This window comes from Gorilla gorilla, chromosome 19 (genome assembly GCF_029281585.2).
Source record: "Gorilla gorilla gorilla isolate KB3781 chromosome 19, NHGRI_mGorGor1-v2.1_pri, whole genome shotgun sequence".
NCBI lineage: Eukaryota > Metazoa > Chordata > Mammalia > Primates > Hominidae > Gorilla > Gorilla gorilla.
In genome coordinates this window covers 17,433,498-17,455,034 of record NC_073243.2, presented here as the reverse complement: position 1 = coordinate 17,455,034, position 21,537 = coordinate 17,433,498, and the positions used below count along the sequence as shown (strand labels likewise).

Genomic DNA, 21,537 nt, shown 5'->3' with positions numbered 1-21,537 from the left:
CCTGAGATACTGAGAGACTACTGGATGGGACTTGCGGCAGAAATGATTGTCTCCTACACAGTAGGAGCAGGAAGATAAGTTGCCCACTAACTTGGAGGCTTCTGAACATCGTCGTAGTTCACTCACTCTCAGCAGTGGCAGGAGGAATATGAAGAAAGCAGTATTAATGGTGTTTTGGATAATTTTTATTCTCACCAATTGTGAGAATCACAATCTCTAAGTGAGATTAATTTTTCTTTCCCTTAAAATATTTTATTTTCCTTTAAGTTTAGTATTTTAAAAAGGAGGTGAGGGCTACCTTGAAGGTAGAACATCAAATACAGTCTAGGCTCCAAGATTCTGACTCCAGATAAAAAAGTTACTGATCAGGCACCTGCAATTCCAGCTATTCGGGAGCCTGAGGCAGAAGAATCACTTGAACCTGGGAGGTGGAGGTTGCAGTGAGCAGAGATGGCACCATTGTACTCCAGCCTGGGTAACAAGAGCGAGACACCATCTCAAAATAAATAAATAAATAAATAAAAAGTTACTGATACAGCCTGGCGCGGTGGCTCGCACCTGTAATCCCAGCACTTTGGGAGATTGAGGTGGGTGGATCACAAGGTCAGGAGTTCGAGACCAGCCTGGCCAACATGGTGAAACCCGGTCTCTACTAAAAATACAAAAATTAGCCGGGCATGGTGGCGTGTGCCTGTAATCCCAGCTACTCAGGAGGCTGAGGCAGGAGAACTGCTTGAACCCGGGAGGCGGAGGTTGCAGTCAGCTGAGATCACACCATTGCATTCCAGCCTGGGTGACAGGAATGATACTCAAACTCAAAAAAAAAAAGAAAAAAAAAAGTTACTGATAGGACTAAATCGTATCTTTTAGGTGCATTGAGGCAGGGAAAATTTTTGAGAACTGGTGGTTTAGAGAAGTAGAAGCTGCCATAGGTTTAAGAGTTGCACTAATACAGCTTTTCACAGGCCTCTATCACCTCTGGTTTCTCAAAATGGTTTTGCTTTTCATTTTTTAACCCTTATGGCAGCGGACAAACATAAATTGCAGAGATTCCTGACTGCTGACACGGCCCTGGTGGCGACAGTCTATGCGCCAATCACTTTTCCTCCTGCATCTGTGCTGCTTTTCAAGCAGAAAAGCAATGGTAAGTTGAGCCACAGAGATGAACAGACCCTGCAGGTCCTTAATAGATGAACACCGTTTTCTCTTGTTTATTTAAATTTGGGAGCCAAATGGTATGGAGAAGGTAATGATGGTTTTCAAAATACAGTAAGTCTTCATTTAACATTGTTAATAGAACAATGAAAACTCCAACTTTTACGTGAAACAGTGTATAGCCAGTCCTCAAATAACTGCCTTTTGTTCAACGTCCTTTCCTTGTAACAACTGATGAGAAAAAGTATGGTTTTGTTATACATCATTTCTCTTAAAGTACAAGTTTTCAAGAACCTATTGACAAGGTTAAGTGTGGGCTTACAGTTTACCAATCTTAGCCTCAGATTGGGCTAGGGCAGGGATGACAAACCAGGCTCTTGCATGGGTCTTTAAATGGACTGGGCAATAAATGAAGACTTTGGCCTGTCAATTCGTAAATAGCTTCTTTGCTTTTGTCCTTTAGGAATGCACAGCCTCATTGCTACAGGCCATCTTATGTCAGTAGATCCAGACAGAATGGTCATCAAGAGAGTTGTTCTGAGTGGTCATCCTTTCAAAATTTTTACTAAGATGGCAGTAGTACGTTACATGTTCTTCAACAGAGGTGGGTATGAAGGAGGAGGATGGGATCTGATTGCCTTTGTGGTATAAAGGTTGGGTTTACATTTTGTGGGTAAATGTTTCATCTTGGTCTTTTATGTGTTTGATTCTAAGAGGATGTGCTGTGGTTTAAACCAGTGGAACTGAGAACGAAGTGGGGCCGGAGAGGACATATCAAGGAACCTTTAGGTAAGGAAACACGGGATTTGAGACCATGTCTGCATTTCTGCAGTGTTGCTAAATGACTGTTGGGTTGGAAGTCATTGCTTTAAAATTTTCTACTTTTAATTTGACCGACTTGTTCTGATGTCTTTCTAGGTACCCATGGCCACATGAAATGCAGCTTTGATGGGAAGCTAAAATCTCAAGACACAGTACTGATGAACCTGTATAAACGAGTCTTCCCCAAATGGACTTATGATCCATATGTACCAGAACCAGTACCCTGGCTGAAAAGTGAGATTTCTTCAACAGTGCCTCAAGGGGGCATGGAGTAATGGATTCAAAGAGATTCTGTCTTACCGGTGCCAGTCAGTACTCCAGGGATGGGAGGCACAAGTTGTGATTGGGCAAAGTTTATTTTCTATGTCAGCCTGTCAGTCCGCTGCCCCATTTTGCAACACTTTTTTTTAGCCTTGACAAAATGTCTCAGTTAAGTATAAAAGTTTTTCCACTACTTAGTCCAAAAAAACTATTAATGAAATAGCCACTCTCCATTAAGAATCTGATAACTAAGAGTTGACAATACTAGGAAACAAAACGTCTTCAGTATCTAAAGACACTGAATCCCGCCATTTCCTTTTCTGTAAATTAAACAGAAACAGACTGATAAGAAGCTGGCCTTTCAGCCTGCTTCACCCAAGTTATGGAGGAGGTTAAGTCTACATTTCCACCACTGAGCACAATACAAATGTTCTTTACTTCTGGGGAAACAGTTTGAAAATGTTGAGACAGCACAGCAGCCACTCCAACACCAGCTGTAGGTTCAATGAGTAGTTTCATCCTCTCCCACACCAGCTGGGTTGCACGCTGTTGATATGGAAGGGAGTAGGAATTAGTGAAAGGGGAGTCTAGTTGGTTTACCTATAAAGTTCAGATGAGAATATGTGTCCAGTTTGAATTTTCTTATCACACGCTTCCCAAAGCTTTTCTTTAATTCTGACTCTGCTTCTGTCAAGAGGTTTGTCATTAATACATCTAGGGTACCCTCCCATGTCATGAAGTTACCTAGTCAGGTTCCCGTGGGTCACTTGCTACTCCTAATGGAAGTTTCTTCTGCCTAAGAAGTTACACCATGCTTTGTTATTTCTTTTCCTGTTGGAGCCTCACCTTAATTTCATCCTCTGTGACAGTGAAGATATCATCCACAAGGTCCCTGATAATAGGCCAGGTGTTCAAGCCAATGCTGGATTTGACACCATCTGCTATGGTTTCTGGAGGATAAAGATTGGGCATCAGTTTCCCCTTCAGCTTGGACTGGTAGCAGTCATCTGCATTCGAGGGTTCAGCAGCATATACCTTCACACTAGGTTTCAGAGCCTGGGAAGAGGAATATTAAGACATCTTACAACAAACCACAACATTGCCTGCATGTCTAAAAGAAAATATGGGCCCGGTGTGGTGGCTCACACCTGTAATCCCAACACTTTGGGAGCCCGAGGCGGGTGGATCAGCTGAGGTCAGGAGTTCAAGACCAGCCTGGCGAACCTGGTGAAATGCAGTCTCAACTAAAAATAGGAAAATCAGCCAGGCGTGGTGGCAGGCCCCTGTAATCCCAGCTACTCAAGAGGCTGAGGTAGGAGAATCACTTGAACTTGGGAGGGGTAGGTTGCAGTGAGCCGAGATCACACCAAAAGGGGGCGGGGCGCAGTGGCTCACGCCTGTAATCCCAGCACTTTGGGAGGCCGAGGTGGGCGGATCACGAGGTTGGGAGATCAAGACCATCCTGGCTAACACGGTGAAACCCTGTCTCTACTAAAAATACAAAAAAAAAAAAAAACTAGCCAGGCATGGTGGCGGGCACCTGTAGTCCCAGCTACTCGGGAGGCCGAGGCAGGAGAATGGCGTGAACCTGGGAGGTGGAGCTTGCAGTGAGCCAAGATCGTGCCACTGCACTCCAGCCTGGGTGACAGAGTGAGACTCCGTCTCAAAAAAAAAGAGAAAAGAAAATAGGCACAATAAGTAATAAATTTCTGCCCAAGTAAGAGCCTTCCCTTTTGTGGATGTAATGAAAATATCTTCAAGCACTTTATAAATAAATTATATGTCTGATACTAGCCTTCCATTGCCTGGATCACATCTGATTCTCCTGGTAATTTGAGAAAAGGGTAGCCCCTTGGTATGGATAGTAGCTTGATGACATGGAATTCAGGGAAAAGACTATGATGGTGTCACTTGTAACTGCTTTTGTGCTGTAAAATTGTCATGGATTAAGAAGAGAGCTGGCTGGGTGCGGTGGCTCACACCTGTAATCCTAGCACTTTGGGAGGCCAAAGTAAGGACTGCTTGAGCCCAGGAGTTCCAGACCAACCTGGCCAACACAGCAAGACCCCATCTCTTAAAAAAATAAAAATATTAAAAATAATAAATAGGCCGGGCGCAGTGGCTCACGCCTGTAATCCCAGCACTTTGGGAGGCCAAGGCGGGTGGATCGCAAGGTCAGGAGTTCAAGACCAGCCTGACCAACATGGTGAAACCCTGTCTCTACTAAAAAAAATACAAAAAAATTAGTGGGGTGTGGTGGCTCATGCCTGTAATCCCAGCTACTCAGGAGGCTGAGACAGGAGAATCGCTTGAACCCGGGAGGTGGAGGCTGCAGTGGGCCAGGATCATGCCACTGCACTCCAGCCTGGGCAACAGCGAGAATCTGTCTCAAAAAATAATAATAATAGTAAATAGAGTAGTGAGGCAGAGACGGGCCTTCATCTCAAGTCCCAAAGGAATAAGGGGAAGGAACAGTAATGTGTGCAGAATGTTGAGCATGTGTATACAGAACATTTAGGATGTAAAGTAAATCCTCTGCTTGAAGCAGGGAATCCTCCAGAAGCTGCTCACCTTAATTGTAATTGCTATTCCAGCAACCATTCCTCCTCCACCTACAGGTACCACCAGTGCATCCACCAAAGGAACCTTTAGTGAAAAGAATATAAATTGTAAGCAGTTTTATATTTAATGTATACATATAAAATAATTGAATATAGCCCAACAGCTTTACCAGTAGCTAAACAGGAAGAACTCAGCTATTTTACCTGGTTCAGCACTTCCAGGGCAATTGTCCCTTGTCCAGCTATCACTGCAGGCTCCTGGTTGGGATGTACCATGATGCCTTCTGTTTCTTCTGTAACTCTTTTTGCAACGTTTTCTCTGGACTGAAAGTACATTAATTTAGCTTAATTGATTTGTATTTAATAGAGTCCCCAACAAGTTCCATTTGGTCATTCAGCATTTTATTGACCACCTACTTTTTTCACACTTTGTTCAGGTACTAGAGATATATATGTTAATAAAATATCCCTGCCCTCAAGCGCGTTATATTATATGGTAGAGATGGGTGAAGTAAATATATGGTATGTCTAAGTGCAGTGGAGTAAAATGAAGGAATTTATTTCATATAGGGTAGCCAAGAAGAGCCTCTAGTAAAGTGACATTTTAAAAGATCTGAACAAGTGCTGTGGATGTCTAGAATATTCCAGAGAGGGGGTAACAGTGCAAAGACTACAAAGTAGGAGTGCTTGGCCTTTCTGAGGAACAGCTAAAAAGGTTAGTATGGCTGGCACAGAGTGGGCAAGAGAAATAATAGAAGATGAGGTCAAGGCTGGGTGCAGTGGCTGACACCTATAATCCCAGCACTCTGGGAGGCCAAGGTGGGCAGATCACTTCAGGTCAGGAGTTCAAGACCAGCCTTGCCAACACGGCAAAACCCCGTCTCTACTAAAAATACAAAAATTAGCCAGATGTGGTGGCACGCACCTGTAATCCCAGCTACTCTGGTGGCTGAGGCATGAGAATCTCTTGAACCCAGGAAGCGGAGGCTGCAGTGAGCTGAGAACAAACTACTGCACTCCAGCCTGGGTTGGACAGAGTGAGACCCTGTCTCAAAATAAAAGAAGATGAGGGACCAGGCACGGTGGCTCACACTTGTAATCCCAGCACTTTGGGAGGCCAAGGCAGGCAGATCACGAGGTCAGGAGTTCGAGACCAGCCTGGCCAATATGGTGAAACCCTGTCTGTACTAAAGAATCAAAAATTAGCCGGGCATGGTGGCACGCGCCTGTAGTCCCAGCTACTCGGGAGGCTGAGGCAGAAGAATCGCTTGAACCCAGGAGGCGGAGGTTGCAGTGAGCCGAGATTGTGCCGCTGCACTCCAGCCTGGGTGACGGGGAGATTCTGTCTCAAAAAAAAAAAAAAAGAGAGATGAGGTCAGAAAGATAGGAATGTTTGAGTTTATCCAGGGATTAGATGATTGCAAGAACTCTCGTTTCCACTGTGTATGAGATGGGAAACCAACAGAGGATTTAGACTTGAAAAGAGACAAGTTCTGGACGGGCGCGGTGGCTCACGCCTGTAATCCCAGCACTTTGGGAGGCCGAGGCGGGTGGATCACGAGGTCAGGAGATCAAGACCATCCTGGCTAACACAGTGAAACCCCGTCTCTACTAAAAACAGAAAAAATTAGCTGGGTGTGGTGGCAGGCGCCTGTAGTCCCAGCTACTCGGGAGACTGAGGCAGGAGAATTGCTGGAACCCAGGAGGCGGGGCTTGCAGTGAGCCGAGATCGCACCACTGCACTCCAGCCTGGGCGACAGAGCAAGACTCCGCCTCAAAAAAAAAAAAAAAAAAAAAAAAGAGACAAGTTCTGACTTTATTAAATGGAGAGCTCTGGTTGCTCAAAAAAGACTGTAGTGTGGCAAGGGTGGATGCAGAGAGACCAGTTTGGCTACTGAATTGAATTGTGTTGAGAATTGATGTTGGTTTGAATCAGAGTGGTAACGGTAGACACAGAAGCAGTTGGGTTATGGAAATATGTTGAAAGCAGACTGAGATTTGGATGTGGGGTATGAGAGGGTTATCAGAGAGGATTCCTGGCTGTGTGCAGTGGGTCATGCCTGTGATCCCAGCATTTTGGGAGGCCAAGGTGGGAGGATTGCTTGAGCCCAGGAGTTTGGAGACCAGCCTGGGCAACAGTGAGACCCTGTCTACAAAAAATAAAGGAATTAGGTGTGGTGGCATGCACCTGTAGTCCTAGCTACTCAACAGGCTGAGGCAGAAGGATCCCACAACATAGAAAGAGCCCATCTCTAACAACAACAACAAAAAATTTTCAAAAAAACGATGACTCCAACTTTTTTTTGAGTAACTAGAAGAATAAAAATTGCCATTTACTAAGATGAGGAAGACTGGAAGGGAAGCAATATAGGGAAGTAAGATCAGGAGTTTGGTTTTAGCTGTAGTTTGAGATGCCTTTTAAGACATCAAGTGGGAAAGTTAGGTAGCTGTTGGATATAAAAGTTGGCTGTTAAGGGGAGAGAAGTTGGAGTTGGTGTTGTTAGACCATAGGTAATAATTTAAGAAATGAGACTAATGAGATCTTGTGAGTGTAGATAGAGAAAAGGTTGAGCATGCTAACAGAAATAAAGAGGAAAACACAAAGGAGGCTGAGAAGGAGCAGCCGGTAAGGTAGAAAGAGCCATTGGTCAAATGAAAGCTGTTAAGGTGGTACCAAGCACTGCTCTCCTTACCTCATCACTAGGTTCACAGTATACAATTGACGCTCCGTAGGCTTGTATTGCAAGTTTTTTACAGTCTGGAGCTGTCTGGGGCACCACAATATAAGCAGGAATTCCTGGGAGAGGAAAACATGTTTGGTTACTACAAGTCAGGAGAATTTAGAATAGAAACTTATGTGGCCAGGCACGGTGGGTCACGCCTGTAATCCCAGCACTTTGGGAGGCTGAGGCGGGCGGATCACAAGGTCAGGAAATTGAGACCATCCTGGCTAACACGGTGAAACCCTGTCTTTACTAAAAATACAAAAAAAAAAAAAAAAAAAAAAAAAATAGCCAGGCGTGGTGGCAGGCTCCTGTAGTCCCAGGCTGAGGCAGGACAATGGTGTGAATCCGGGAGGTGGAGCTTGCAGTGAGCCGAGATCCTGCCACTGCACTCCAGCCTGGGCGACAGAGCAAGACTCCGTCTCAAATAAAAAAAAAGAAACATGTTCAGCCAGGTGTGGTGGCTCACGCCTGTAATCCTAGGACTTTGGGAGGCCAAGGCGGGTGGATTGCTTTGAGCCCAGGAGTTCCAGACCAGCCTGGGCAACATGGTGAAATTAGTATTTTGTATTTGTAAAATAGAAAAAATTAGCCAGGCGTGGTGGTGCGCACCTGTAGTCCCAGCTACTCAGAAGGCTGAGGCAGGAGAATCGCTTGAACCCGGCAGGTGGAGGTTACAGTGAGCCGAGATCGCGTCACTGCTCTCTCCAGCCTGGGTGACAGCAAGATTCTGTCTTAAAAAACAAACAAACAAACAAAAAAAAACTTATGTTCATATTGCTTGCAATCAGATAGAGATTTCTTTGGAAAGTTACTTCCCACAGCTATCATCACTCTCACTGAAATTAAGGGCACTTTTCCACTCCTTTCTGAAGATCTACCCAGTACCTTGAGAAATCAAGTACCTTCCAATTTGGCAGCATAGGTGAGAGCCTGGCCATGGTTTCCACTGCTGTGAGTAACAACAGCTTTCGGCTTCCTTTCTAAAGCGTCAGGAACCAAGCTTCTGACGGCATTGAGAGCACCACGAATCTGAAAAAGAGGGATGGTGAATTCACATATTTGATTAAAACATTGTTTTGGAAAGCAAGGAGCTTTTCTAGATTTTCTATCCTTAACATGCACATCCAATCTGTCACTAAATCTTATCGATTTACCTCCTAAATATCTCATGTGCATCTTTATTTTTTATTTTTTTGAGATGGAGTCTCTGTTATCCCGGCTGGAGTGCAGTGCCACGATCTCGGCTTACTGCAACGTCCGCCTCCCCACACTGCATCTACCCACAGGGCCGGGTTCAAGTGATTTTCCTGCCTCAGCCTCCCAAGTAGGTGGGATTATAGGTACCTGCCACCATGCCCGGCTAAATTTTTTTTTTTTTTTTTTAGACCTAGTCTCGCTCTGTTGTAGCCGGGCTGCAGTGCAGTGGCGCGATCTCGGCTCACTGCAAGCTCCACCTCCGGCGTTCACATCATTCTCCGGCCTCAGCTTCTCGAGTAGCTGGTACCACAGGCGCCCGCCACTACGCCCGGCTACTTTTTTTGTATTTTTAGTAGAGACGGGGTTTCCCCGTGTTAGCCAGGATGGTCTCGATATTTTGACCTCGTTATCCACCTGCCTCAGCCTCCCAAAGGGCTGGGATTACAGGCGTAAACCACCGCACCCGGCCTTTTTTTTTTTTTTCAAGATGGAGTCTTCCTCTATCACCCATGGTGGAGTGCAATGGCGTGATCTCAACTCACTGCAACCTCTGCCTTCTGGGTTCAAGCAATTCTCCTGCCTCAGCCTCCCAAGCAGCTGGGATTACAGGTGCCTGGCACGAAGTCCGGCTCATTTTGTATTTTTAGTAGAAAGTGTTTCACCAAGGCTGGGTGTGGTGGCTCACGCCAGTAATCCCAGCACTTTGGGAGGCTTAGGCGGGCGGATCACAAGGTCAGATCAAGACCATCCTGGCTAACACGGTGAAACCCTGTCTCTACTAAAAATTAAAAAAAAAAAAAAAAAATTAGCTGGGCGTGGTGGCAGGCGCCTGTAGTCCCAGCTAATCGGGTGGCTGAGGCAGGAGAATGGCGTGAACCTGGGAGGTGGAGCTTACAGTGAGACGAGATTGTGCCACTGCACTCTAGCCTGGGGGACAGAGTGAGACTCCGTCTCAAAACAAAACAAAACAAAATAAAAAAAGCGTTTCATCATGTTGGTCAGGCTGGTGTCGAACTCCTGACCTCAGGTGATCCACCTGCCTCAGCCTCCCAAAGTGCTGGGATTGCAAGTGTGAACCACTGCGCCTGTCATATATTTGTATTTTTTGTAGACAGAGTTTTGCTGTGTGGCCCAGGCTTAGATCTTTTATATTGATAATGTATCCATGTGTAGCAAGTTGATACAGTGAATGCTTAAACTTGGGTCATATACAGAGTGATAACACTTTCCAATTTGCCTGCAACAGTTCAGGTGTCTGTTTAGATATTGCAGGTTGCTTCTTTCAGTCCCAAACATGTCCTAGTTTGGATAATAAATTATGTCTTAGTTCGGACAGTAAGTGATGGTATATATAATAAAGTCATGCTTTGCTTAAGGATGGGGATATGTTTCAAGAAATGCATGATTTGGCAATTTCATCATCTTGCATGCATCATAGAGTGTACTTATACAAATCCAGCTGTTACAGCCTATTACTCCTAGGCTGCAAACCCTGTATAGCATGTTACTGTACTGAATACTGTAGGCAGCTATAACACAATGAGAAGTATTTCTGTATCTAAACACAGAAATCGTACAGTAAATGTGTGGCATTATAACCTTATGGGACCAAGGACCACCATCATATAGGTGGTCTGTCATTGACTGAAACGTTATGTGGCATATGACTGTATTTTATGTATATATTATATATATGCACATACATATATATAAAAATTACTCGGATAAGTTATATATATTATCCTAATTATAAGGATTTATGACTGTGTAAAAGTTGCTTATCAACACTATGATGCTAGGTAAAACAAGGACTTGAAAGGAAAATTTCTGTAACCTTTTTTCCAGCTGTATAAAGGCATTAATTTACTTCTGCCTATCTCATTGGGTGGTCAGGAGAATCAAACTGATATGTGAAAGGGTGTGAAAACATACATGATACACTGAGAAAAAGGATTGTTACCTTAAAAGATCCTGTTTTCTGGAAGAGTTCACATTTGAAGAAAAGATTGCGCCCTGTTAGTTGATTCAAAATGGAGCTTGTTAGCACTGGTGTGAGGTGGATAGAATCTCGAATGTTGATATGAGCTTTTTCAACATCAGCAAAGGAGATGCAATACTGAGCACACATGGTTCTGAAACCCAGGAATAAGAAAGGGGTCAAAGCAAAGTCTGAGACAGTATGTTTATTGAAGAGATTTTGAAAATACGTAACAGAATAGACCTGGGGCCTGTGGTGTCATGTGGAAATTCTCCATTATTGGAGTGTCAGAATTTCCCTAAAAGAGAGTTGACTTAAAAGCTGAACGAAGTTTTTCTGGTGAAGCTTTGAGGGAAGTAACTGATGGTGATTACAGAAGGCTAAAGCCCACTCCCCACCCACACCACCCATCTCTTGGCACTGTTGGCACTGCCACTGGTCTCCATCTTCCTTTTTTTTTTTTTGAGACGGAGTCTCGCTCTGTAGCCCAGGCTGGAGTGCAGTGGCACAATCTTGGCTCACTGCAACCTCCGCCTCCCGGGTCAAGCAATTCTCCTGCCTCAGCCTCCCGAGTAGCTGGGATTACAGGAATGTGCCATCGTGCCCAGCTAATTTTTATATTTTTAGTAGACACGGGGTTTCACCATGTTGGCCAGGCTGGTCTTGAACTCCTGATCTCAGGTGATCCACCCACCTCGGCCTCCCAAAGTGCTGGTATTACAGGCGTGAGCCACCACGCCCGGCCCATTTATCCAACTTTTTTTTTTTTTTGAGAGAGTCTTGCTCTGCCACCAGGCTGGAGTGCAGTGGCGCCATCTCAGCTCACTGCAACCTCTGCCTCCCAGGTTCAAGCGATTCTCCTGCCTTAGCCTCCCTAGTAGCTGGGATTACAGGCGCCTGCCACCACACCCAGCTAATTTTTTTATTTTTAGTGGAGACAGGGTTTCACCATGTTGGCCAGGCTAGTCTCGAACTCCTGACTTCAGGCAATCCACCCGGCTCAGCCTCCCAAAGTGCTGGGATTACAGGCGTGAGCCACTGCGCCTGGCTTTATCCAACTTTTAAAATGACTTAATAGTACTTCTTTTACAAAAATACAATAATTTAGCTGGGGGCAGTGACACACACTGGTAGTCCCGGCTACTTGGGGGGCTAAGGCGGGAGGCTTGCTTGAGCCCGGGAGTGTGTTATTATCACGTCTATGAATAGCCACTGTACTGTGGCCTGGGCAAAGTAAGCAGGACCCTATCTCTTGAAAAAGAAAAAATAATAATTTTAAGTTTACATAGCTCAAATGAACATTTGGATTTCCTTTTGTTGTTGTTGGCTGTAAGAATGATGTAATGAATAGCCTTGTTGCAAGATTTTTGTGTACCTCCGTCAGTCCTTAGGGTAGATTTCACCAAATGGTATTTTGTATCAAAAGGCATACATATTTCTAAGACATCTGATACCCACTGCCAAACTGATCTCCAGAAGGGTCCTATATTACATCAATTTGTACTCCCAACAACAGTTTTGATGGAATGATGCCTATTTTCCTTCATCCGTCCTATATCATTTTTATGTCAATTTAATTATGTCTAGTAGTTGTTGTTGTTTGAGACGGAGTCTTGCTCTGTTGCCCAGGCTGGAGTGCAGTGGTGGGATCTTGGCTCCCTGCAACCTCCACCTCCCAGGTTCAAGTGATTCTCCTGCCTCAGCCTCCCGAGTAGCTAGGACTACCAGTGTGTGCCACCACGCCAGGCTAATTTTTTGTATTTTTAGTAGAGACAGGGTTTCACTGTGTTAGCCAGGATGGTCTCGATCTCCTGACTTCGTGATCCACCCGCCTCAGACTCCCAAAGTGCTGAGATTACAGGTGTGAGCCACTGTGCCCGGCAATGTCTAGTAGTTTTAATTTACATTAATTACTAGTGATTGAACATTTTTTTGTGTATCTTGGCCACTTGTTCTTTTCTCAGTCTTTTTTTTTTTTTTTTTTTTTTTTAGATAAGGTCTCACTCTGTTGTCCAGGCTGGTGTACAGTGGCTCAGTTATGGCTCCCTGCAGCTTCAAACTCTTGAGCTCAAGTGATTTTCCCGCCTCAGCCTCCCAAGTACCTGGGACTATGACTGTGCACCACCATACCCGGCTAATTTTTAAAATTTTTATTTTAGTAGAGAGGAAGTCTTGCTGTGTTGCCCAGGCTGGTCTCAAACCCCTGAGCTCAAGTGATCCTTCTGCCTTGGCCTTCCAAAGTGCTGGGATTACAGGCATGAGGCACCACACCCAGCCTTCTTAACACACCATTTACTGACAGAATCCTTTTCCTCTGAAATGCTCTATTTATCAAAAATTAAACTTCTATGAATGGTTGGGGCTATTGTATTTCGTTCCATTGGCCAGACTGCCAATGTCTTTTCCTATTATATACTGTATTAATAAATTCTCCCTTGATTGCTCTAAAATTCATTGGCTTTTTTCACATATCAATTCTTTCAGGTGAACGAGAATTCCTTTATCAAAGTTGCCAGAAATTCCATTGTAAAGATGTATAAATGAATTGGAGGCATTATTTATTGACTGAAACGGGGTCTCTTGTCGTCCAGGCTGGAGTGCATTGGCATGATCTCCGCTCACTGCAACCTCTGCCTCCCAGGCTCAGGCAATCCTCTCACCTCAGCCTCCTGAGTAGCTGGGACCACAGGTGCACTGTGCCACCACAAATACAAAAAATGTCTGTATTTTTTGTAGAGACAAGGTTTTGCCATGTTGCCCAGGCTGGTCTTGACCTTCTGAGCTCAAGTGATCCACCCACTTTGGCCTCCCAAAGTGCTGGGATTACAGGCGTGAGCCACCATGACAGGCCCGAAGACTCAATATTTTTTAACGTCAATTATGCCCCCTCGGCTGGGCACAGTGGCAGGAGGATTGCTTAAACCCAGGAGTTCAAGGCTGCAGTGAGTTATGATTGTACCACTGCAAGAGCAAGACCCTGTCTCTTAAAAACAAAAAAACAAGAGAACAAAAAATAGTTGGCTGGGCATGGTGGCTCTTGCCTGTAATCCCAGCACTTTTGGAGGCCAAAGCAAGTGGATCACTTGAGGTCAGGAGTTCAGGAGTTTGAGACCAGACTGACTAACATGGTAAAATCCCGTCTCCATTAAAAAAACAAAAATTGGCCGGGCGTGGTGGGTCACGCCTGTAATCCCAGCACTTTGGGAGGCTGAGGTGGGAAGATCACAAGGTCAGGAGGTCGAGACCATCCTGGCTAACATGGTGAAACCCTGTCTCTACTAAAAATACAAAAAATTAGCCGGGCATGGTGGCGGGCACCTGTAGTCCCAGCTACTTGGGAGGCTGAGGCAGGAGAATGGCGTGAACCCGGGAGGCGGAGTTTGCAGTGAGCTGAGATCATGCCACTGCACTCCAGCCTGGGCGACAGAGCAAGACTCTTGTCTCAAACAAACAAACAAAAATTAGCCAGGAGTAGTGGCATTTGCCTGTAGTCCCAGCTACTAGGGAGGCTGAGGCAGAGAAATCGCTTGAACCTGGAAGGCAAAGGTTGCAGTAAAGCCAAGATCGTTCCACTGCACTCCAGCCTGGGCGACAGAGTGAGACTCTGTCTCAAAAAAAAACAACAACAAAAAATCCCAAAAAACCATGCCAGGCCTGAAGACTCAATATTTTTATGAATAAATGTCAATTATGCCCCCTTGGCAGGATGCAGTGGCTCATACCTGTAATCCCAGCACTTTAGGTGGGCGGACTGCTTGAGCTCAGGAATTTAAGACCAGCCTGGGCAACATGTTGAAACCCTATCTCTACCAAAAATACAAAAATTAGCCGTGCAGGTGGCAGGCGCCTGTAGTGGTAATTCTACAGTAAACAGTATGGTGCTTCCTCAAAAAATTGAACATAGAATCATCCTATGATCTACCGATTCCATTCCTACATGTAGACCCTGTCTCTCAACAACAAAACCCAGAATACAAAAAACCCACTATCAAAAATAAGATATATTTTGGAGGTTGTAAACAGTTAGTCCTCTTAGTTGCAAGTGATAGAACCTCAATTTGTACTACCTTAGTAGGCACAAGGAGGTGTTGAGATTTACTAGCTCATGGAATCCATGAAGAATTGAACAAACCATGGTAAGGGGAGGAATATGGAGCTTCAGGAACTACTGGAACCAGAGATTTGACAGCTTCCCAGACTCTTAGTCTCTCACCTCTGCTGCTTTCTGCACGTCGGCTTCTTTTTCACTGCAGGCGAGTTGGTTCCATATGGAACCAACTGACACGTGGCTGCTGACAGCTCGTATGTTTTACATTTTATGGCTTCCACACTGAAGGGGAATTTTCTTTCTCAGTTTCAGTTAAAAAAATTCTGGGTAAGGACTCTGGCCCATCTTGGCCCAGGACCAGTGGCCAGGGTATGAGGTCACTGAAGATAACAGTGTGCAATAGTCAGAAGTATTTACATAAACATGAAAAAGAAACAGAATGAGATCTGTAACACAGTATCAATTAGGTATATTTAAAACACATACATACATAAAACATTACATATTATTCAAAGATACATGTATATTCAAAGACATATATCAAACACATTAGAGTGAATACCTAAGGAGGGAGGAAAGGAACATTAGTGGGAACTGGAATGAAGAGAAAAGATAAAATGAGAAAGGGCTTGTTAATGACAGTGTGAATAAATGAGTATGACTGGCTCAATTCTCTGCACCTGAGGGGAAAATAGCAAAATAAAGGAGTGATAGAGGAAAGAAAACAAAGAAAAAAGTACTTTTGAGTGGGAGTAAGGGGCATTTTCCAAGTGAAAATAAAGGGGAGAATGCTGGGGAGATGATTCCATACATGTTCATTATAGGAACAGAAGAGACATATCCTGATAGTGGATTGAATGGGGGAGAGAAGTGTGAAGAATAAATCCTGGGCCAGGCATGGTGGCTCACACCTGTAATCCCAACACTTTGGAAGGCCAAGGTGGGAAGATTGCCAGAGGCAAGGAGTTTGAGACCAGCCTGGGCAACACAGGGAAACCCTGCCTCTACAAATTATTATTATTATTATTATTATTATTTTGAGATGGAGTTTCGCTCTTGTTGCCCAGGCTGGAGTGCACTGGCGCAATCTCAGCTCACTGCAACCTCCGCCTCCCGGATTCAAGCGATTCTCCTGCCTCAGCCTCCCAAGTAGCTGGGATTACAGGCATGTAGCACCACATCTGGCTAATGTTTTGTATTTAGTAGGGATGGGGTTTCACCATGTTGGTCAGGCTGGTCTCGAACTCCTGACCTCAGATGATCCACCTGCCTCAGCCTCCCAAAGTGCTGGGATTACAGGTATAAGCCACCACACCCGGCCAATATTTTTATTTTTTTGAGATGGAGTCTCACTCTGTCACCAGGCTGGAGTGCAGTGGTGCGATCTTGGCTCACTGCAACCTCTGCCTCTTGGGTTCAAGTGATTCTCCTACCTCAGCCTCCCAAGTAGCTGAGATTACAGGAGCGTGCCACCATGCCCAGCTAATTGGCCAGGATAGTCTCGATCTCTTGACCTTGTGATCCGCCCGCCTCGGCCTCCCAAAGTACTGGGATTACAGGTGTGAGCCACCGCACCCAGCCAAAAATTTTTCTTTAAAAAGAGTAACTCCTGGGTTTTGACTTAAATGGTGGTACGATTTGTTGAGATTTAAAACAGGAGAAGAAATAAGTATTTGACAGGAAAATCAGATTTGATTAGCTAAGTTTGAATTGTTTATGAAACATCCAAGAGGATGTCCCTTTTTTAAAAATTATTTTTTGCCAGAAATGTGTATATATTAGTGTCTGTTTTATTTCTGAAGAATGAGCCTTTTCAATTTATTTAAAGTACAGCTCTTTTTCCCTTATTTCTGATTTTGTTTACTCTGCCATTTTCCTTTAATTGTCTTCTATATTTGTTGAATGCTTAGCTTACTAATTTTCACTTTAAAAAAAAGCATATAAGGTTACTTATATGATTTTTCCTCTGAGAAGTGCTTTAATATCATGGATTCCATTATGCAATATTTTCATTATTATAATTTCTAAATAATCCAAGATTTTAGTCTTGTTTTCTTTTTTGACCCATGAATTATTTAAAATTGGTGGGGGTTTTTTTTGTTTTTTGTTTTTTAAAAAAGACATTTATTCAGTGTCACGATCAGACTATTACATTTAGCAATCAACAGCTTGGGTGCAAAAAAAAAAAACAAAAAACTACATTAAAACCCTTTGTTGGAATGCTTTACACTTTCCACAGAACAGAAACTAAAATAACCTGTTATACAAGTAGTCACAAATACAGTCTTCGAGTTTTTTGCCCATACACATGAGTATTTGTCTAAAACATATCTTCTTTGTAGCAGCTAGGCCCTGCCACCACTGTGCTTGGCTTAGTTCACAAATCTGTTGTAACCTGTAGCTTCCCTGTCACTTCGCTGGCTCTCCTCTCATGCTAAGCTTTGTTGCCTAATTAAAATCTTCCACCACTGCCATAGCTACTGCTGCTACTGGAACCGCCATAGCCACCTTGGTTTCGTGGTTTGGCAAAGTATTGGCCTGCACCACCATAGGGGCCAGAGTTTCTGCCTCCAAAGTTTCCTCCCTTCATGGGCCCAAAAATTGAAGACTAATTGTTGTAATTGCCAAAATCATTGTAGCTTCCACCTCCAAAATTGCTTCCATCATTACCAAATCCATTATAGTCATCCCCACTGCACAATATCCACCACCACCACAGCTGCCACCAAAGCCACCATGACCACTGAAATTTCCTTCACAACCAAAGTTGTCATTCCCACCGAAACCACCTCCACGACCACCACCAAAGTTTCCAGAAGTACTTTGACCTCTTTGGCTGGATGAAGCACTCACCATCTCTTGCTTTGACAGGCCTTTCCTAATTTCACAGTTGTGGCCATTCACAGTATGGTATTTCTGAATGACAGTCTTATCCACGGAGTCATGATCATCAAAGGTTACAAAGGCAAAGCCCCTTTTCTTGCCACTGCCTTGGTCAGTCATGATTTCAATCACTTCAGTTTTTCCATACTGTTCAAAATAATCACTTAGGTGATATTCTTCAATGTCTTCTTTAATGCCACCAACAAATATCTTTTCCACAGTTAAGTGGGCATCTGGTCTTTGAGAATCTTCTCTTGAGACAGCTCTCTTTGGTTCCACAACTCTTCCATCCACCTTGTGTGGCCTTGCATTCGTGGCTGCATCCACCTCCTCCGCAGTGGCATATGTGGCAAATCCAAAGCCCCTGGAGTGCTTGGTGTTTGGATCTCTCATTACCATACAGTCCGCGAGTGTTCCCCATTGCTCAGAATGGCTCCTCAGGTTCTCATCGGTTGTTTCAAAGCTCAGCCCTCCAATGAAGAGCTTCTTCAGCTGTACGAGCTCTTTAGGAGACTCTGACTTAGACTTGGCGGTGTCCATGGGTGGAAAGTGTTTTGTTTTGTTTTATTTTTGAGACAGAGTCTCTATCTGTCACCCAGGCTGGAGTGCAGTGGCGTGATCTCGGCTCACTGCAGCCTCTACCTCCTTGGTTCAAGTGATTCTCCTGCCTCAGTCTCCCAAGTAGCTGGGATTACAGGCACCCACCACCACGCCCGGCTAGTTTTTGTATTTTTAGTAGAGACGGGGTTTCGCCATGTTGGCCAGGCTGGTCTCGAACTCCTGACCTCAAGTGATCTGCCCACCTTGGCCTCCCAAAGTGCTGGGATTACAGGCATGAGCCACGGGGCCTGGCCTAAAATTGTTGTTTTTAAAAAAATTCCAAATGGTTAGAATGTTTTGCTTCATTTGTGGCTATTCACTTCTAGTTTTATTACTTTGTGCTAAGTAAATATGACCTGTACAATTTTTTTTTTTGGACGGAGTCTCACTCTGTCGCCCAGGCTGGAGTGCAGTGGAGCAATCTCGGCTCGCTGCAACCTCTGCCTCCCAGGTTCAAGCAGTTCTCCTGCCTCAGCGTCCCAAGTAGCTGGGACTACAGGTGCCCGCCACCACACCCAGCTAATTTTTTTGTATTTTAGTAGAGACGGGGTTTCAACTTGTTGCCCAAGCTGGTTGGGAACTCCTGAGCTCAGGCAATCTGCCCACCTCGGCCTCCCAAAGTGCTGGGATTACAGGCGTGAGCCACAGCGCCCGGCCAACCTGTACAATTTTTACTTTTAGAAACTGAATTCAAGGCTGGGCGCGGTGGCTCACACCTGTAATCCCAGCACTTTAGGAGGTTGAGGCGGGTGGATCACCTGAGGTCAGGAGTTCAAGACCAGCCTGGTCAACATGGTGAAACCCCATCTCTACTAAAAATACAAAAAATTAGCTGGGCATGGTGGTGGGCGCCTGTAATACCAGCTACTCAGGAGGCTGAGACAAGAGAATTGCTTGAAACCAGGAGGCAGGTTGCAGTGAGCCAAGATTGTGCCACTGCACTCCAGCCTGGGCAACAAGAGTGAAACTCCGTCTCAAAAAAAACGAAAAACAAAAAAACTCAGCAGCTTTCATTGTGATACTGGCTTAAATATGGTTGTCTTTCTTGTCATTTCTTTTTACCTGGTATTTCATGAATTCTTTAAATCTGAGAATTCAAAAATTTCCACCAATGTAGTACATTTTCTTCTACTATTTGATTATTGCTCTTCTGCAGTCAGCTCTATTATCCCCTTCTGGAACTCGTATTTAATTAATTTTTTGTACCCCTTCTCCATGTCTCCTATCTTTGTCTCTCAGTTTTTATCTATTACCTTTGCCTTCTGAGTTCTGGTAAATTTTCTTGAACTGGTTTAACTTTTGGCATATCTAATCTGCAGTTCACTGACACTGTTGCATTAAATGGGCAGTGCCATTTGTCCTAAGAAAGTTTTCTTGTTTTCCATTATTTTTCCAGCTGAAAGAAGAAATCATGCAATGGCCTCTCAAATTTCAATATGAAACAGATTATTTTTTAACACTCCTTCCTATTTCTCTCAAATCTGGTGGCAAAGGCTGTCTTCTGCTCTGACCACTCAAATGGTTCCTCTTCTGAACTGTTGGATCTTTTCACCCATCATCTACTGACTTTCTTCTTATGCTTAACCTTCCGGTGACAAAGTGTCACGTAAAAGGAACTGAAGGAGTTCTGTCAGAGGTTGTGGCAATCCCTTCAGCTCAGACTAAGGAATAACTGGTAACTATTCTGTGATGGGTGTGGGGTAAAGGCCTATGGGGCTGTGGAGGAGCAAAAGGTGGAGGCAGGAGGCCTTGGGGAAGGGAGCTTCACCTCTGCACACTTCTCCAAAAAAAGATTCAAGTACCAGCCTTCTGGTATAGTTAAATTTTAAAGATGGGAAATTAAAAAGTCAACCTGAGATCCAGAGCAGTAATTTTTTTCAAGAATCCATAGTGACACAGAAATTCCCAAATTGACTTTTTTTTTTTTTTGAGGCGGAGTCTCGCTCTGTTGGAGACTCCCGGGCTGGAGTGCAGTGGCGCGATCTCGGCTCACTGCAGTCTCCGCCTCCCGGGTTCAAGCGATCCGCCCGTCTCAGCCTTCCGAGTCGCCGGGATTACAGGTCCCAAATGGACTTATATGCCTCCTGATGTACTTCCACACGATTCCAACTATATCGTATCTAGTTTTTAAAAGTCAGGGGGCGGCCGAGCGCAGCGGCTCACGCCTGCAATCCCAGCACTTTGGGAGGCCGACGCGGGTGGATCACCTGAGGTCAGCAGTTCGAGACCAGCCTAGTGAAACCCCGTCTCTACAAAAAATACAAAAATTAGCCGGGCTTGGTGGCGTGCACCTGTAATCCCAGCTACTAGGGAGGCTGAGGCAGGAGAATCGCTTGAATCCAGGAGGCGGAGGTTGCAGTGAGCCGAGACCGCGCCACTGCACTCCAGCCTGGGCGACAGAGCGAGACTCCGTCTAAAAAAAAAAAAGAGGGTTTGGGGATGTGGCTTGCTGTAATGAAAAAGGCTTTGATAGGTTTTTATCCACGGTGTCACCCTGGGCAATTTACTTCCGTTGTCTGGGATTCAGTTTCCTAATCTTAGAAATGGGAATAGTAGAGAGGCTGAGGCGGGAGAAAAGCTTGAACCCGGGAGGCGGAGCTTGCAGTGAGCCGAGATCGCGCCACTGCACTCCAGCCCGAGTCTCCAACAGAGCGAGACTCCAACTAAAAAAAAAAAAAAAAAAAGGGAATAGTAGTAACTACTCTTAGCAGATCTTCAAGGTCCCAAGTAATGGCCCGCGGCGCTAGGCCGGGCCTGTGGCGGGAGAGCCTGGCCTAAGGTGTCCAGAGGAGCCCAGGCTGAGGGGTGTCTCTGTCAACCCGAGTCCCAGACTAGCAGTGTCCTTGGTGTCCACGACAACAGCAACGGCAGCCACCGCCGCAAACGCCCGCCTGGCCTCGCACGGCCCAGCCTCGCCTCACCTCAGCTCACCGGCGCCGCGCCTCCAGCTCCAGCCTCCGCGCGCCCCCCCGGCCGCACCTCTGCGCACGCGCAGCGCCCGCCCGCCCCACCCAGGCTCTCGCTCCGGTCCCGCCCCTCTGGAACCGGCGGCGGGCGCTTTTCCTCCCAGCGCGGCCACCGTCGTTCGGAAAGGGAGGGCGGCAGGGGGCGGGGAAAGGCCGGGAGGTGGGCAAGCGCGCGCGCCGCCCGTCTGTGGTGGTTTCCTGGCTGCGCGCGGCGGTGGCGGAGCAGCTACGGCTGTAGCAGCAGCCGCGAAGATGGCGGAAGGGCTGGAGCGTGTGCGGATCTCCGCGTCGGAGCTGCGCGGGATCCTGGCTACTCTGGCCCCGCAGGCCGGGAGCAGAG

At 45.4% G+C, this 21,537-nt stretch overlaps 3 protein-coding genes and 1 pseudogene across 6 annotated transcripts in view; 2 read left to right on the top strand and 2 right to left on the bottom strand.

The window, feature by feature from the left end:
• Window positions 1-4,031, top strand: part of TSR1 (TSR1 ribosome maturation factor) — a 14,366-nt gene extending 10,335 nt beyond the window's left edge. Inside the window, exons 12-15 of the mRNA XM_004058256.5 lie at window positions 1,028-1,144; window positions 1,619-1,759; window positions 1,870-1,944; window positions 2,074-4,031. Of these exons, the coding sequence (XP_004058304.2) occupies window positions 1,028-1,144; window positions 1,619-1,759; window positions 1,870-1,944; window positions 2,074-2,252 (512 nt within the window). The 3' untranslated portion in view covers window positions 2,253-4,031. The remainder of the gene's footprint in view (window positions 1-1,027; window positions 1,145-1,618; window positions 1,760-1,869; window positions 1,945-2,073) is intronic.
• SRR (serine racemase) lies at window positions 1,184-21,332 on the bottom strand. 3 transcript variants are annotated; one of them, XM_055367138.2, is made up of 9 exons: window positions 21,153-21,216; window positions 14,914-15,128; window positions 10,683-10,854; window positions 8,428-8,554; window positions 7,493-7,596; window positions 5,004-5,123; window positions 4,810-4,884; window positions 3,085-3,294; window positions 1,184-2,784 (listed from the first exon to the last, which is right to left on the bottom strand). In XM_055367138.2, exons 3-9 carry the CDS (start codon window positions 10,848-10,850, stop codon window positions 2,566-2,568), a joined length of 1,023 nt encoding a protein of 340 aa, XP_055223113.1. In that variant the 5' UTR covers window positions 10,851-10,854; window positions 14,914-15,128; window positions 21,153-21,216; the 3' UTR covers window positions 1,184-2,565. The 3 variants fall into 3 exon arrangements, with proteins under 3 accessions (XP_055223113.1, XP_030859126.1, XP_018868764.1); XM_031003266.3 differs by lacking the exon at window positions 14,914-15,128 and having other exon boundaries at window positions 21,153-21,332; XM_019013219.3 differs by lacking the exons at window positions 14,914-15,128; window positions 21,153-21,216 and adding an exon at window positions 17,602-17,692.
• Window positions 15,143-20,225, bottom strand: LOC129527993 (heterogeneous nuclear ribonucleoprotein A1-like; annotated as a pseudogene).
• The window catches only part of SMG6 (SMG6 nonsense mediated mRNA decay factor), a 243,451-nt gene continuing 243,244 nt past the window's right edge, over window positions 21,331-21,537 (top strand). Inside the window, exon 1 of one of the 2 annotated variants that reach the window (XM_004058242.5) lies at window positions 21,331-21,537. In XM_004058242.5, coding sequence (XP_004058290.2) covers window positions 21,450-21,537 — 88 coding nt within the window. In that variant the 5' untranslated portion in view covers window positions 21,331-21,449. The other variant, XM_063700507.1, reaches the window with a different exon arrangement.